This window comes from Sminthopsis crassicaudata, chromosome 2 (assembly GCF_048593235.1).
Source record: "Sminthopsis crassicaudata isolate SCR6 chromosome 2, ASM4859323v1, whole genome shotgun sequence".
Taxonomy (NCBI): domain Eukaryota; kingdom Metazoa; phylum Chordata; class Mammalia; order Dasyuromorphia; family Dasyuridae; genus Sminthopsis; species Sminthopsis crassicaudata.
In genome coordinates, this window is record NC_133618.1 from 262,531,297 (window position 1) to 262,544,849 (window position 13,553).

The 13,553-nt window shown below is 35.2% G+C and overlaps 1 protein-coding gene across 1 annotated transcript in view; it reads right to left on the reverse strand.

The window, feature by feature from the left end:
• RYR3 (ryanodine receptor 3) overlaps positions 1–13,553 on the reverse strand; it is a 753,032-nt gene that overhangs the window by 44,816 nt on the left and 694,663 nt on the right. Inside the window, 10 exon segments of the mRNA XM_074289179.1 lie at positions 145–313; positions 1,516–1,574; positions 2,236–3,563; positions 4,401–4,482; positions 8,527–8,631; positions 9,923–10,051; positions 10,811–10,899; positions 11,364–11,444; positions 11,864–11,881; positions 12,117–12,190. Coding sequence (XP_074145280.1) covers positions 145–313; positions 1,516–1,574; positions 2,236–3,563; positions 4,401–4,482; positions 8,527–8,631; positions 9,923–10,051; positions 10,811–10,899; positions 11,364–11,444; positions 11,864–11,881; positions 12,117–12,190 — 2,134 coding nt within the window.

The window sequence follows — 13,553 nt, forward strand, 5'->3', positions numbered from 1 at the left end:
ATAGAAGGAGTAAAGGGTAACAAAATGGTGAAAATGAGGTAGAAGGTAAGTACTCTGTGTTCTATTGGACACTTCATTCCAAGAGGAATGAGAAATTCAATTGGAATTGGTTTCTGAATCAGATGTATTAGGTAAAGTGCTTACCAACATTTTGGTCTGATATATTTCTAGGCCTTTGAAAAAATTAGCCATGAAAGCTTCAGGCCTTTCCTCCTTTTGGCCATGACGACGCTTCTTCTTGGTCCTCTCCCCACCTAAGTTTTCTTCTTGTTTTTCCTCCTTAACTTTGTCCCCCTTTTCTCCATCTTCCACACTAAAAAAAAGAATAAGAAGCCCATTTAGCTCCAATTAACTGGGAAATATCACCAGAAAGATCACAAATGAGAGAAAGACTGTACAGAAAAGGAATTTAGTTAGATAGGAAGGAGACACAGGCAAGATTCTTAAGGACATAATCCCTATTTTATACATCATTTTATCCCACACAGAACCATCCATAATAGATGTTCAATAAATATTCATTGGGTGAATGATTAATAAATGTTGGGGTGATATTTTGGTACAGTTCATTATTTACTCTTTTTTGTTATTTTTGTTATTGATTCATTTTTTGGTGACGTAATTGGGGGTTAAGTAACTTGCCCAGGATCACACAGCTAGATTTGAACTCAGGCCTCCTGACTTAAGGGCCAGTGCTCTATTCACTGCATCATTTAGCTGCCCCTTATTATCTACTCTTAATTTTAGATGCTTCTTCATTTATGCATTTATGGATCATAAGTTATGCAGTCTGTTCTCAGGATTATTGGCTCAAAAATAACAATTTTCTTTTAAGTTGTCATTTCCTCATATACTTCATCCTTTAAAAAAAAAAACCTACCATCTTCTCTCATTTACTTTGAACTTAATATAGTGTTTGGTTCTCTCAAACATTTTTCTGAAATTGGTTAAGTGCTGTGCATAAGGTTGGGCCAAACTACTGGGAGTTAGAAAGTTAAGAGATATCATGAGAAGGTAAGGCCTTTATATTACATGCAATAGGATGATTACAGCTAATACAGAGGAAAATGTGTCCCAGGTTTGAATATCCACTTTCTGAGACATCATAAAAGTACAAATAGCCACAGTGATGTTCATTTAGGTATATTAGAAACTTCCAAACTATGATTTTCAAAGCACTTATGGAAGGAGGGGGAAAAATTAAGAGACAGCAAGGTAAAAAGAGATTGCAGGAAGGAGGAGATATGTGTGTGTGTGTGTGTGTGTGTGTGTGTGTGTGTGTGTGTGTGTGTGTGTGTGTGTTGTGTTAAACCAATTAGGAAGATAAAGGAGGAAGTTGTGTAACAGGAGGAAATGATCAAGAAGAGATCAAAGCCAGAGAGGTCCTCACTTAATATTTGGAAAAAATGCTAGTTTACTTTTCACCACTGAGGTTTGGATTTGGGATGTATTTCTTGGTTATCAACCATGACAACTAGAACAGGAAACACCAAGAAAACATCAATCAGAACTTACTCTGCCTTCTCAGATTCCACTTTTCCTTCTCTTTCACTTTCAGTTTTCATTTCTGCTGCCTAGAGAAAAAGTAACAGTCAAACAGGATGCCTTATTTTCTCTTCTCTTCTCTGGCTGACTGGTTTTCCATCTAATTAGGAATGTAATATTAATAATGATAGCAATTGTTCACATATAAGAAAAGCCTATATGATTTACAAAGTACTTTTACCTACATTATCTCATCTGAAAGATATTAGCAGCATCACAAAGGAAAGAAATGAATCATATTTTGATGAGGATGTGGTTCTGGATATGTTAACATATCTTGAAAGCCTAAGTCAACTATAATAATCATGGCTTTTTAAAAGAGTGCATCTTTTAAAACACTGCTCATGACAATAAGCCTCCTTTTGTGTCTGCTTCATTCCAAAGTTCACTCTGTCTAAATTTTCATATTCAATTAGAAATAAATGTGTTTTCCTCCCAAAGATAAGGAGGCTGGGATAGGGTTAGGGAATATAGCGGATGCACCATGGATCATATAAGATGTGAGCTCTCTGGTCAGTGGAAACTCCTTAGTTTTAGATTCTCAGGATTTTAATATCCCAAGATCAGTGTAATCTAAAATACTGCTGATTTATTTAGTTACTGGCTTTATGAGGGATAGTTTACAGCAGCTCCTAGAAGGCACATACACTCTTGGGGGAGAAGAAAGGTAGACAAGCAGATTCTGCTTACCTGTGCTTTCCTTTTTTTCCGAACTGTGCTCTCTAGGGTGGGGGGCCCATCATTTCCAATGATCTCAGAGAGATCCCCAAGGCCAGGGTCTGGGCCATGCTTTGGGCCACCTTCCTTCTTTGGTTGGAGCCCAAGAAGATCCGACATGATATCTGCCTCTCCCTTCTCACCCTTCACAAAGTGCACCAGTTCGGCTGTGATGCTCTGCTCAGTCACTTCTGCCCTTTCTGCTTCTAGAGCATCATCATGGATGCCAAACTGTGTAGGATCAGGCATGTCACCAAGGATCTTGGTTACTCTGATGTTCTTTGCTCCTTCTATCAAGCCCCCCCCAAACACAGTATTCCAGAGAATCTGAAAGATTCCCCATACAATGGTGAAGAACAATTGGAACAATCCCACAAAAAACATCCAGAAAAAAGAAAAAAACACTTTGACTAGTTCTTTGACAGTCATTTTCTTCACCTTCCTGTACTGTTTCTTGAAGTTTCTAAGACTGGACATTTTCAGAAAACTTGTCACATTTCTCTTCACTGAGACACAGGCTGTGGCAAAAGCAGAAGCAGACTCCAGTGTTCTGTTTTCTTCTTCATCCTCCTTAGTTTCTACTACACAGGAAGACTCTTCTTCATCCTCTTCCTCTTCGGGTCTTTCCGCTGAGTCAGATTCAGAGATTTGGGAAGCCAGCTGCATTTCAAAGATTGTGTCTTCACAGAAGTTTACAAATAATTCCATCTTTTCCTGTTCCCCACCTTCATTGACAACATCGAAGATAAACTGTCGTTTGGACTCTTTAACCTGAGGTTTCTCCCACTGTGTTCGGCTAGACTCACTGATCTCAAAGTAAACACGTTCAATTTTCTTAGCTCCACCCATTATCTCAATGCGCCCCAGATACGGTTCAAAGTAATTCAGGACACTTTCAGCGGGATCCAGTAAACACTGCAGGCGGGAGTCATTAGGCATGTGTTCTGAAAGGTTGGTTAGTAACACCGCTACATTAAACCCAATGTCTTTGGCTGGCTCATGAAACCTGTCCACAAAATCAACGTAATTAAACATGTCATTCTCATCAGTCTCTGCACAGGAGAGGAGAAACTCAATCTCTGACTGGGGATACTGTTTCTGCCCTTCCATGGCTTTCTGGAATTCCTTCTTAGAGATAATTCCTTTCCCATCTGGGTCATATTCTTTGAAGGCATCTGAGTTGGTCAAGTCCTTCAGTTTCAGGAACATATCAAAGAATTTCAATATCATTTCTACATTGGTAGATGACTCCACAAGGGTATCAACCATCTGCTTGCCAATGGTTCCATTTACAACATTCCCTGTGAGGCAAGATAAGCAGATACACAAAACATGTTCTTATTGTACTTGAATCATGATGGAACTGGGCAGGTAAAAATAACTATTCACATGGTACGGTAACATTTTTCTCTACACAGAAATTTTAAAAATCAGCTCTCAAAAGTCAGTATAAGTTTTTTTTTTTACAAAATGCTATATTGCCTTCTCTAGGGAGATGTGTGTGTGTGTGTGTGTGTGTGTGTGTGTGTGTGTGTGTGTGTGTGTATTCAGGAAATTTGGAGGTCAAATGAGATAATTACTTGATTGTGCACTATGCTGGGAATAAAAGTAAGTCAAAGCCAGAAAAGATGATCCACTAAGAAACAAAGGAGAAAGCAGCAATAAAGGAAAGAATAAATGAAATGAAATAGCATGATATCTGTTCCACTCCTCTCCTTTGGCATAATGCCAGGGCAATTGTATCACAGAACTATAAAGGAATAAGTGATATTATTGTCATCCCTTTGAAACTTAAGACATTCCTTATTAAATGGCACAGATACAAAGTTTATAGCAGTCTAGTTGAAAACAATAAGAAAGGAAAGCAAACAAAGGCTAGTGTTTTTTTTTTCCTCCTGTAAAATGATTCTGTATTTCCATTCATAGAAATCAGTTGGTTTTAGTCTTCTTTCCTTCCCCTCCCACCTTATTCATTTGCTTCCACTCATTTTCCTGAGATTGTACCTTTTTCAATATTCGTTTTATTAAGCTTGTTGTAAAAGACCTGCCAGAAGAAAAATCAATTAGACTCTAGTATAACAGCTCAACTAAGAAAAAAGAATCTGTGAATTTTTAATAATTATACCAAACAGCCTCACCTTCCAGGAGGGAAAGCAGCATCACCACCATGTCCTGTAAGAGATCTAAGAGTTCTTTCAGCAACTTAATCTGACTGGAATCCTAGAACAATAATAAGAGATAGCCATGAATTAAGTGCACGCTTAACAAAACAGAGTATGAGGAAGAATACCATGCTTTGAGGAAATGGGCTGAAGGCTACCCAGGGCCTAGGAATGAACTACTGAAAGGAAGGATAAAAATATCACCTGACACAGTATGGTGGAACTAACCAGAGCATGGCACATTTAAATATATAAAATTATGGACATCATACAAATAGTTCCTTACCTTCTCTTTTTCAGAGAATATCAAAGTTCATGTAAAATATTAAGCCTACTTATTGCAACATCTGACTTGAATAAGAGAAAGGTCACTGGTGTCCTCTTGCAATTTAAGACCCCTAGAAGTTACAAATTTTCCCCAGTTCTTCTACTTCTAATCCATGAATGATATATTGCCCATTCCTAATCCAACTTTCCAATGTCTCATCCCCATTCATTTAAACTCTTTCCCTTCACTCCAGCTCTACCTGCCCTTTCCACTGTGACATATGGAACTCCCATTATATAGTTTATAAAATTCCCTTCTTTTTGTCAACCTGAACTTAGAGATGTCTCCCCCATAAGTGACAAAGCAGCCCTTATTTCAACTCCAAATAATAAAAGTTTGAACTAAAAGTTCAACTCTGAGCTAGAGAATTGTTAAGTACCGATTTAGCATCTAGTAAGGAACCTAACAAGTGTTGGAATACTCATTATTTCTCTCGTTACTTAGAAACTTTCTGATTCTTTGAGCTTCACTCCATTCGAATTTATGAACTTTGTCATTCACAATTAGAGAAGCATTTATCAGTCCTCAAAGAAAAGTATTCTTCCTTCTTTCTTAAGAAGACTAGTACTTGAGTTCACAGTTTTCCTCTTCATTTCAACTCCTGCCCTTATTATTTTTGTTTGCATGTTTTTTGTTCAGTCGTGTCTGCCTCTTCATGACTCTATTTGGGGTTTTCTTGGCAAAGATACTGGAGTGGTTTGCCATTTCCTTATCCAGATGAGGAAATTGAAGCAAACCAGATTAAATAATTTACCATAAGTGTTTGAAGCCACATTTGAACTCAAGTTTTTCTGTCTCTAAGCCCTGTATCTATTCACTGTTCCAATTAGTTGCCCTGCATTTATTCAAGAGAATTTTGATGTACAGGTTGATGTCCCCTCAAACACTGTTTTCATGTTTTCAATCTCTTCAACTCCCATCACTTACTTCCATTCCACTTCAGCTACATAGGGATAGATATAGCTTGATTTTGCCAGCATCCACAATAAATTTCCTTTTATGAATCAAAAGGTAAAATCCTCTTGTGTTATCATAAACTTATGTTGCTCTCTTTAAACCTCAACTTTTCTAAGAAAGAGTGTTCATCCTCATTAAGTCTTTCTATCCTTCATTACTAGATTACTATTCTACCTTTAACTTTCTTCCTGATTTCAATTCTATAGTTAACTGGTTCAACTTTGTATCTTCTTCTGCTCTTGAATCTCTTGTTCAAGTTTACATGCTGTTGAATAGACCTGGAGGAAATCATAAAGTAGAACTAGGTTCACTACACATTTATGATACCAATCTTAATTAGGTGCTCATCATAATATGACAATTCTTTTATTCATCTCTAATTGACTATCCTATTTCCCACAGAGGCTATTCTAAACCTTCTTTTCTTTCCTTAAGCTTAAGCTTACCATGCTATTTTTTCCTCATTCTTTCTCAGCTGAGAACTTTTTTCTCATAATGTATGATAAAATAAAGACCATTTGCCATAAGCCCCCTTTCTTTTCATTTCTTTACATCTCAAAATCCTTTAACATCTCATTCTTTCCTTTATTTCAATCTCTAAAAAAGTTGACCATTTAAGACCAAATCCTCTAATATACCCTTGATCCAGTCATCCTATATTATGTAGCAGATAATCTTTAATTCATTCCTTATACACACTTGATAAACTCCATTGGATCCTTATCAACTTCAGGATCAAACATATAATTATTTGTTTTGCTTTAAAAGCCCTTTCTAACCTTTAGATTTCCAGTCTTCTTACACCTTATACTTAGGTACTTTACAATCCAGTGACTAGCCTTCTTACTATTCTTTGAACAAGACACTCTATCTCTCAACTCAAGATATTTTCAGTATCTTTCCCTTATGCCTTGAGTGTTCTCTCTCCTTCTGCTACCTATTGGCTTCCTGGGCTTCGAGACTTAGCTAAAATCCTCCCTTTTACAGAAAGTATTTCCAGATCTCCCTTAAATCTAGTACTTTCCTTTGAATATTTCAAATTTATTCTGTATATATTTTAATTGTACAGTTATTTAGGGTAGCTTGATGGTGTAGTCAGGAAAACTCCTCTTCTTGAATTTAAATCCAGACTTAGACATGTACTAGCTGTGTCAGTGACCCTGAGCAAGTCACTCAGCCCTGTTTGCCTGTTTTCTCCTCTGTAAAATGAACTTGGGAAGGAAATGGTAAACTATTCTAGTATCTTTATCAAGAAAACCCCAAATGGGTCATGAAGAGTACAATATAACTGACAAATGACTAGTCAGGAACAACAATATAGTTATTTACATGTTGTCTTCCTCATCAGATTCAGAGTTCCTTGAAACAAATACTATTTTTACCTTTCTTTTATCACCAATATTTAACAGGGTGTCTGTCCTTCAATAGGCGCTAAATAAATGTTTATTGGTTCCTGAGAGCTCGTTTTTTTTTTTTTTTTTTTTTTCCCTTCTCTGATAAGTTATTTATTTACTTTATTAGGAGAATTCATTTCTGAAATGTGAAATGTTTCCTGGACTACATTTCCTTCAAATACATTTCTCTTTAAGTTATTAGTTCAGCACAATTCTGCTTATTAAAAAAATACAGCAATAGAGGACTTCCCTAATTGTTCTCTAAGCAAGATGCAAATAGATAAAATAGTAACTGATACAGACTAGCCAGGTCAATGTTTTCCCAGTTAATCTTTTCTTCCACAAACTCAAAGTCAAAAAGTGAAAAATAAGGGGGGTAGTAGAGAACATTCCAGATAGGTATGCCAGCCCTGTACATTTTTGACAAATTATTTAAAGTAATTCTGCAAATGATCCTTTAATCAATTTGAAACATCCTCGGGTTCTGTCACATGTTGCCAAGGAGAGAGGAAGTCTACTCCTACATATGCCACATTTATATAAACAATAAACACTTTAAGCTATCTTGATTCTTCTTGATAGAGAGGTGAGTGTTGATTGACATGCATAATAAAGGAAGGGAATGGTGAGAGATTAAGTGAGAAATGAAAAGTCAAAAAGATCTGATATTGGATGGGATTGATTTAAAATGCTTATAAGTCAAAATGAGGAGTTAGTTACTAGGAAGTAAGAAGGACTAAGATTAGCGAAATAAAGCACCAAAACAATGGTTTTGGAATAATGGTTTCCAAATCAGTTCCAACAGAGCAGTAATGAACTGAACCAGCTACACCCAGCTAAAGAACTCTGGGAAATGACTATGAACCACTACATAGAATTCCCAGTCCCTCTATTTTTGTCTGCCTGCATTTTGGATTCCCTTCACAGGCTAATGGTACACTATTTCAAAGTCCAATTCTTTTTGTACAGCAAAATAACTGTATGGGACATGTATACATGCATTGTATTTAACTTATACTTTAACATATTTAACATGTATTGGTCAACCTGCCATGGGGGGCAGGAAGTGGAGGGAAGGAGGGGAAAAGTTGAAACAAAAGGTTTTGCTATTGTCAATGCTAAACAATTACCCATGCATATATCTTGTAAATAAAAAGCTATAATAATAAAAAAATATGGTTTCATTGGTTGCTTAAGGTAATTCAAAAGTGTTATCCCGTTCAAAAAAAGTTAAATGACACTAATGATTTTTTCAAAGTATTTGTACTTTAATCCTTAGTTTCAAGATGAGATTCAAGAGTGCTCCACAGTACCATCCCACTCATCTGCCTATCTCACTCATTCGCTCATCTACAGTGGAAATAAGTTTCTGGCCTGGACCATTTCACACACTATGATTCCCTGTGGTGATGAGTGTCAGTACCTGAGAGAGTTTCATCTGCATGTTAGCAAACACATGAAGGAAGCCAACAACTGCATCCCACAATCTGCTATGAGCCAGGCTCTGCTGGTTTCCAATGCAAGGGCCCTATGGAAATAAGAACAACTATCACATAAAAATCAAGTCATAATCTGAATCCCAATTCTTTGCCTCTAAAAATTTCTCAAAAAGATGGTACTTGTCTCCTGTTTAGATTGTCATTGAATAATTAAAAAATTATTTTTCATGTCTTAGATGGTTTTCTTCAAATATATTATATTTTCTAAACATAGAATTGTTTGTCTAGAAGAAACCACAAAGGTAATCTAGTCTATTCTCTTTCTTTTGATTATGCTATATAATTGCCTCTATATTTTCTCCCTACGTTCTTGAAATGCCCTCTTTTTTCATCCTGATCCTACACTTCTGAATTTAAAATTTAACTTAAAGACTGTCTCCTTGATGAAGCCTTCATTGTCCATTTCAGTTCATGGTGACCTCTCTCCTCTCTGAATTAAAACAAATGTTTGAAGTTTATGACGCTGATTTAGAACTTGATTGTAGATTGCTTTGTGTTACTATTATTTATATTTTCACATATCTTCTCTATTTGAGTCTACTTGACTTGGCAGGTGTATTATACTGGTTTATAAGCCTAACAAAATGTTATATATACAGGTTTGTATTCTGTAATTATTTGTTGAATGAATGATATTGATGAGTCTTACTCTAAGATATCAGTTGGCAATGATAATTAGGAGGTTGAAAATTCAATTTTGTTTTAGGAAAAGTTAATTTGTTATATAGCACAGATATTTTAAAAACCTACTTAAAAAACCCTAAATACCAAATATTACCAAATTGAAGCTTCTCTACCTTTATATATTTTGTTAGGCTTCTTTAGGAAAAGTCAGATTCTTTACCTATGGCATGATTCTCTGCAAAATGTAGGCATTAAACTCAGAATCTACATTGTAGTTTTAATGTTTTCTTCATACAATTTATGTGATTTAACAGAACTTTTATAAAAATATAAAATATTAAAAATTTATAAAAAATACAAAGTAAGGATTAGAAAGGATTTCTTATATATGGTAAACTCCATCACCTTCTTTTATAAATTATTTTATAAATTCAAAAGTTTTAAGTATGTTAATTTTAATCTTATGATTCTGGGCAATAATATTAAGATTTAAGGTTGAATTGTGAGGGATTAATTTTTTCATCAATGAAAATTAGAAAGTTCAGAGTAGCTCAATGGCTAAGTCTAAGATACACAGTGAGGGAATAAAATGAGCCAAACCTTGGATTACTTAGCGATTTATTCTGTACATCATAAAAATCAAAATGCCCATCATCTATGCATATGTTTATTAGCATGGGCTCAGCAATATGTTACCTGGATGTACTCTGTAAGGGAATTGAAAATCTGTTTGGTCACAGCCAAAGCTTTAGAGAAGTTTCGCTGTCCAGATTCATCAATGATGTCCTTCCCCGAATAGTACCAATAGAAGTCACTGATTGATTCCTAAGAACAAACAAGATAAATTAATTTTTCAGCCCTTACAGCCAAACTTAAGTGTTACAGAGTGGTGGAGGGGAATTTTGTATCTTTCTATTCTTGTTTAACTCTGTCACCACCTTGGAATCCAATGAAAATATATAGAAACTCTAGAAAACTAGCATCTCCCAAGCTTAAATGTTCCTCTTTAAGAGACAGCAGAGGCTTTAACCAGAACTAAGTAACTATGAATGGCTCTTTTTAGAAACAATTTAGTCATAATGAAAAATGGGAGGTAAGAATCAAAAAGGATTGTCTGTTCTTAATTTATGGAATTTTACTTATACACGGTAAACTCCATGACTCTCACTAAAATTTTTTCATTCATTTTATTCTCAAAACTCTACTCACCTTTCTGTACTCTTCTAAACATTTTTTCCTCTTCACTATCCCTTAAATTCTCTGTCTCATTTACTTCCCAACTAGATTAATGTGAATGAGGAAAAATGAAGAATGGAAAAGAAATGGACATTTGTATGGATAATGGATAAATTGGATTTTGACTTTCTCCTAGAGTTTATGCTTAAGAAGTCTGATTCACCAGGAATATTATCTCAGCTTCTGTATTCACTAAACCTATAACATTATGAATTAAACATTGCCTTTTTATATATATCTACTGAAATCTGTCACATCTCTAATATCTGGATGTTTAAGCCTTGGCCTAAACTTCTGGGGAAAATGGCTACAAACTTTAGAGCTCTGGCCAAGAATCTCTTTGCTTACCTGAAGGCGCAGGAGGTAGTCAACAGTACTAATGATGATATTCACAGTAGTGGTATTGCCCATTTGAGTACGAAGGAAGTTCTGAAAATCTGAAAGAATCATCCCTGGGAATGAGTGCTACCTCATTCTGGTTATTGTCATCCTTTCCTAGCTCGGCTAAGTGGAAATATATTATCTACAGAATCTTAAAAGCACTGACTTTTTTTTTTTTTTAAAGACATCAGGGAGCTTATGAGTTGATTTGTTACTTAAGCATCTCCTTTACCCTGAAGATAGCTCTTTCCATTAAGAGAGGAAAAATAAAAATAAAGGGCACTAAGAAGAGTTTGCATTACATAGTTTGAATATTGGAAACAGCTTCCTACTTAAACAGGTGTTAATTACTTTAAGCTATGGATCACTTATACTTGCTTTCCCTTTATAGGATTTCTTACTTAGGAACAGATCCTTATGAATTCATATATTCACAATGGGAAATTTTAAATAAAGTAAATAGTGCTGGATTTGTCTCTATTCTCTGTTTTTCCTACCAGACTTTAATCTATTGACTTACCACTGTTATGACCTTCACAAAGCAGCTGCAAGAATCTGAAGAGATCACAGGTAAACTCATGATTCTGGAGTACCTTTTCACCTTGAAAATACATGAGATCATTTGTGAGCACTGTTTGACAGCCAAAGAAGAGGTTCTTCCAATGCAGATAGTTATAAGAAAAAAAAGAGACCTACAAAATATGCTATTCACTAAATATTCTGATGTTAGGGTAAATCCAATTAAATTAAAATGAAGATGAGACCAAAGAACAAACCCCTCCCCCAAGAAAATCCAAAATATTTAGGGAACATGAAGCATGTTTTATAACAAAAACAAGAAGCAGTAAATGTTTCAGTCTGTAACCTGTGTCTCATAGATGGAATATATTTATTGACCTAACAATCAAGCCTTCCCACTCTACTCCTGCAACTAAACTGAATCAGGAAAGATGTAATTACAGATGATCTCTTTCAGCATTCAACATATGATAGCTATTCAAGCCAAAAACTAAAACTTACCTCGCTCCCGAACAATAACTGGGGATGAGAAAAAAAAAAACAAGATAAGAAAACCCAAAGCAATAAAATCATTATGGCAAAACTTCCTATAGATAAAATATAATTTAAGCTACATACACACTTTAACAAGATTTCCTACAGAAACACTATCTTGAAATAGACTTGGTATTTTGTTGTTAAATAGTAAGAGGGAACTTTAATAAGAAGTGATTAAGGTTTAAATCTGAAATAGGTGGCTTTCATTATTACATACGTGTTCCTTCTTCAGTAACCATTCCAAGGCCTTCAGCTTTGTTCTGCCTTTCAAATGCATTCAAATCAAGGACACTTTTAAGAAACAGGGAGAAAAAAGATGAGAAGAACAATGTTGCTATACATTATATCTATCAACTAGACACATCCTATAATAGGACTACATTCTCCTAGAGTAAGAGCTCGAATGCTTCTTAAAGGCTATTTAGCTCAAATCATTCATTTTATAGCTGAGAAATGTGCCCAAGATGGCTAAGGAAGCTGGTATTGAACCCAGACCCTCTGACTCTATAACTTCAGCATTTTCACTGTTTCATGCGGCTCTCACTGTGTACAAACAGTGTAACATAATAAACTATGATTCAGAGATACTGAGTTGCAGAAATCTCAACGTTGTCCCTAAGGATATTATTTCAGGACACATGGATTAGTACAAGGTAGTTCTCTGTGTAGTTTTGTCTAACTTGTATCTCTGCCAGCACCAATCACATATAGTGTACTTGAAAGGCAATTGCTGAAATTTCTTTTGAAGAACAGCATTTTCATAGTTAATTATTAGTTAATTAATTTTAATTAATTAAAGTTAATTAACAATTAGTTCATTAGTTAATTCTTATTCTAGTTCGTATTCACTTTTTTATGATAGATGAAGATTTTCTAAAATTGCTGAGAGAACTTTCATAGATTGTGTTTTGTGAAATATTTAGTAGAGACAACAAAAAATTGTAGAATGAGCATAGTCTTAATCTGAGAAATCTTAGAGATCCTGACATTCTAAATGATGGTGCTTTAACAGAATGATTCTCTGCTTAATGTTGGTGAAATTACTTGAATCGCTAAAGCCGGCAAGAAATACATTTTGATTTTCGTTGATTTTTGTCACTAGAAAGAGAAACTCTATGCAGTAGAAGCAGAGGTTATCTCATTTCAAATTCTAGGAAAAGTCAAATAGAGCTGGCACAGATAGGGATGCTATAGACAGCTGAACAGGATAATTTCTCTCTAAGTTTTCTTCTCACAAGGACACATTTGCTAGGTGCTCTTACAATTATTGAACTCCTGAACTAGGAGTTGTTCAAAAAGTCTATAGACATAGAGTAAATGATACTGCTAGGACTACATTTTGACCATAGACTGCTGAGACTGAGCTAAGACAGAATCCTCTTTTTCCACTTCTTTCTTCTGCTGTGAATTCTCCAGGCCCAGTACTTATTATCACTTATTCTTACTTTGGCAATAATATTTAGGGCAAGTATATTATAGATGAGGCCAAGAGATTTTCTGGCAGCAATTTCAATTCAGTCTCACTTAATAATTCAAATGCATTCCCAAGTATAAAAGCACACAGACTTTTAAGAGATATAGTTTATATAGCACAGGCACACTGAACACATTTTGTGTACAAATTCATGCTTCCTCAATAATACAAATATTAACA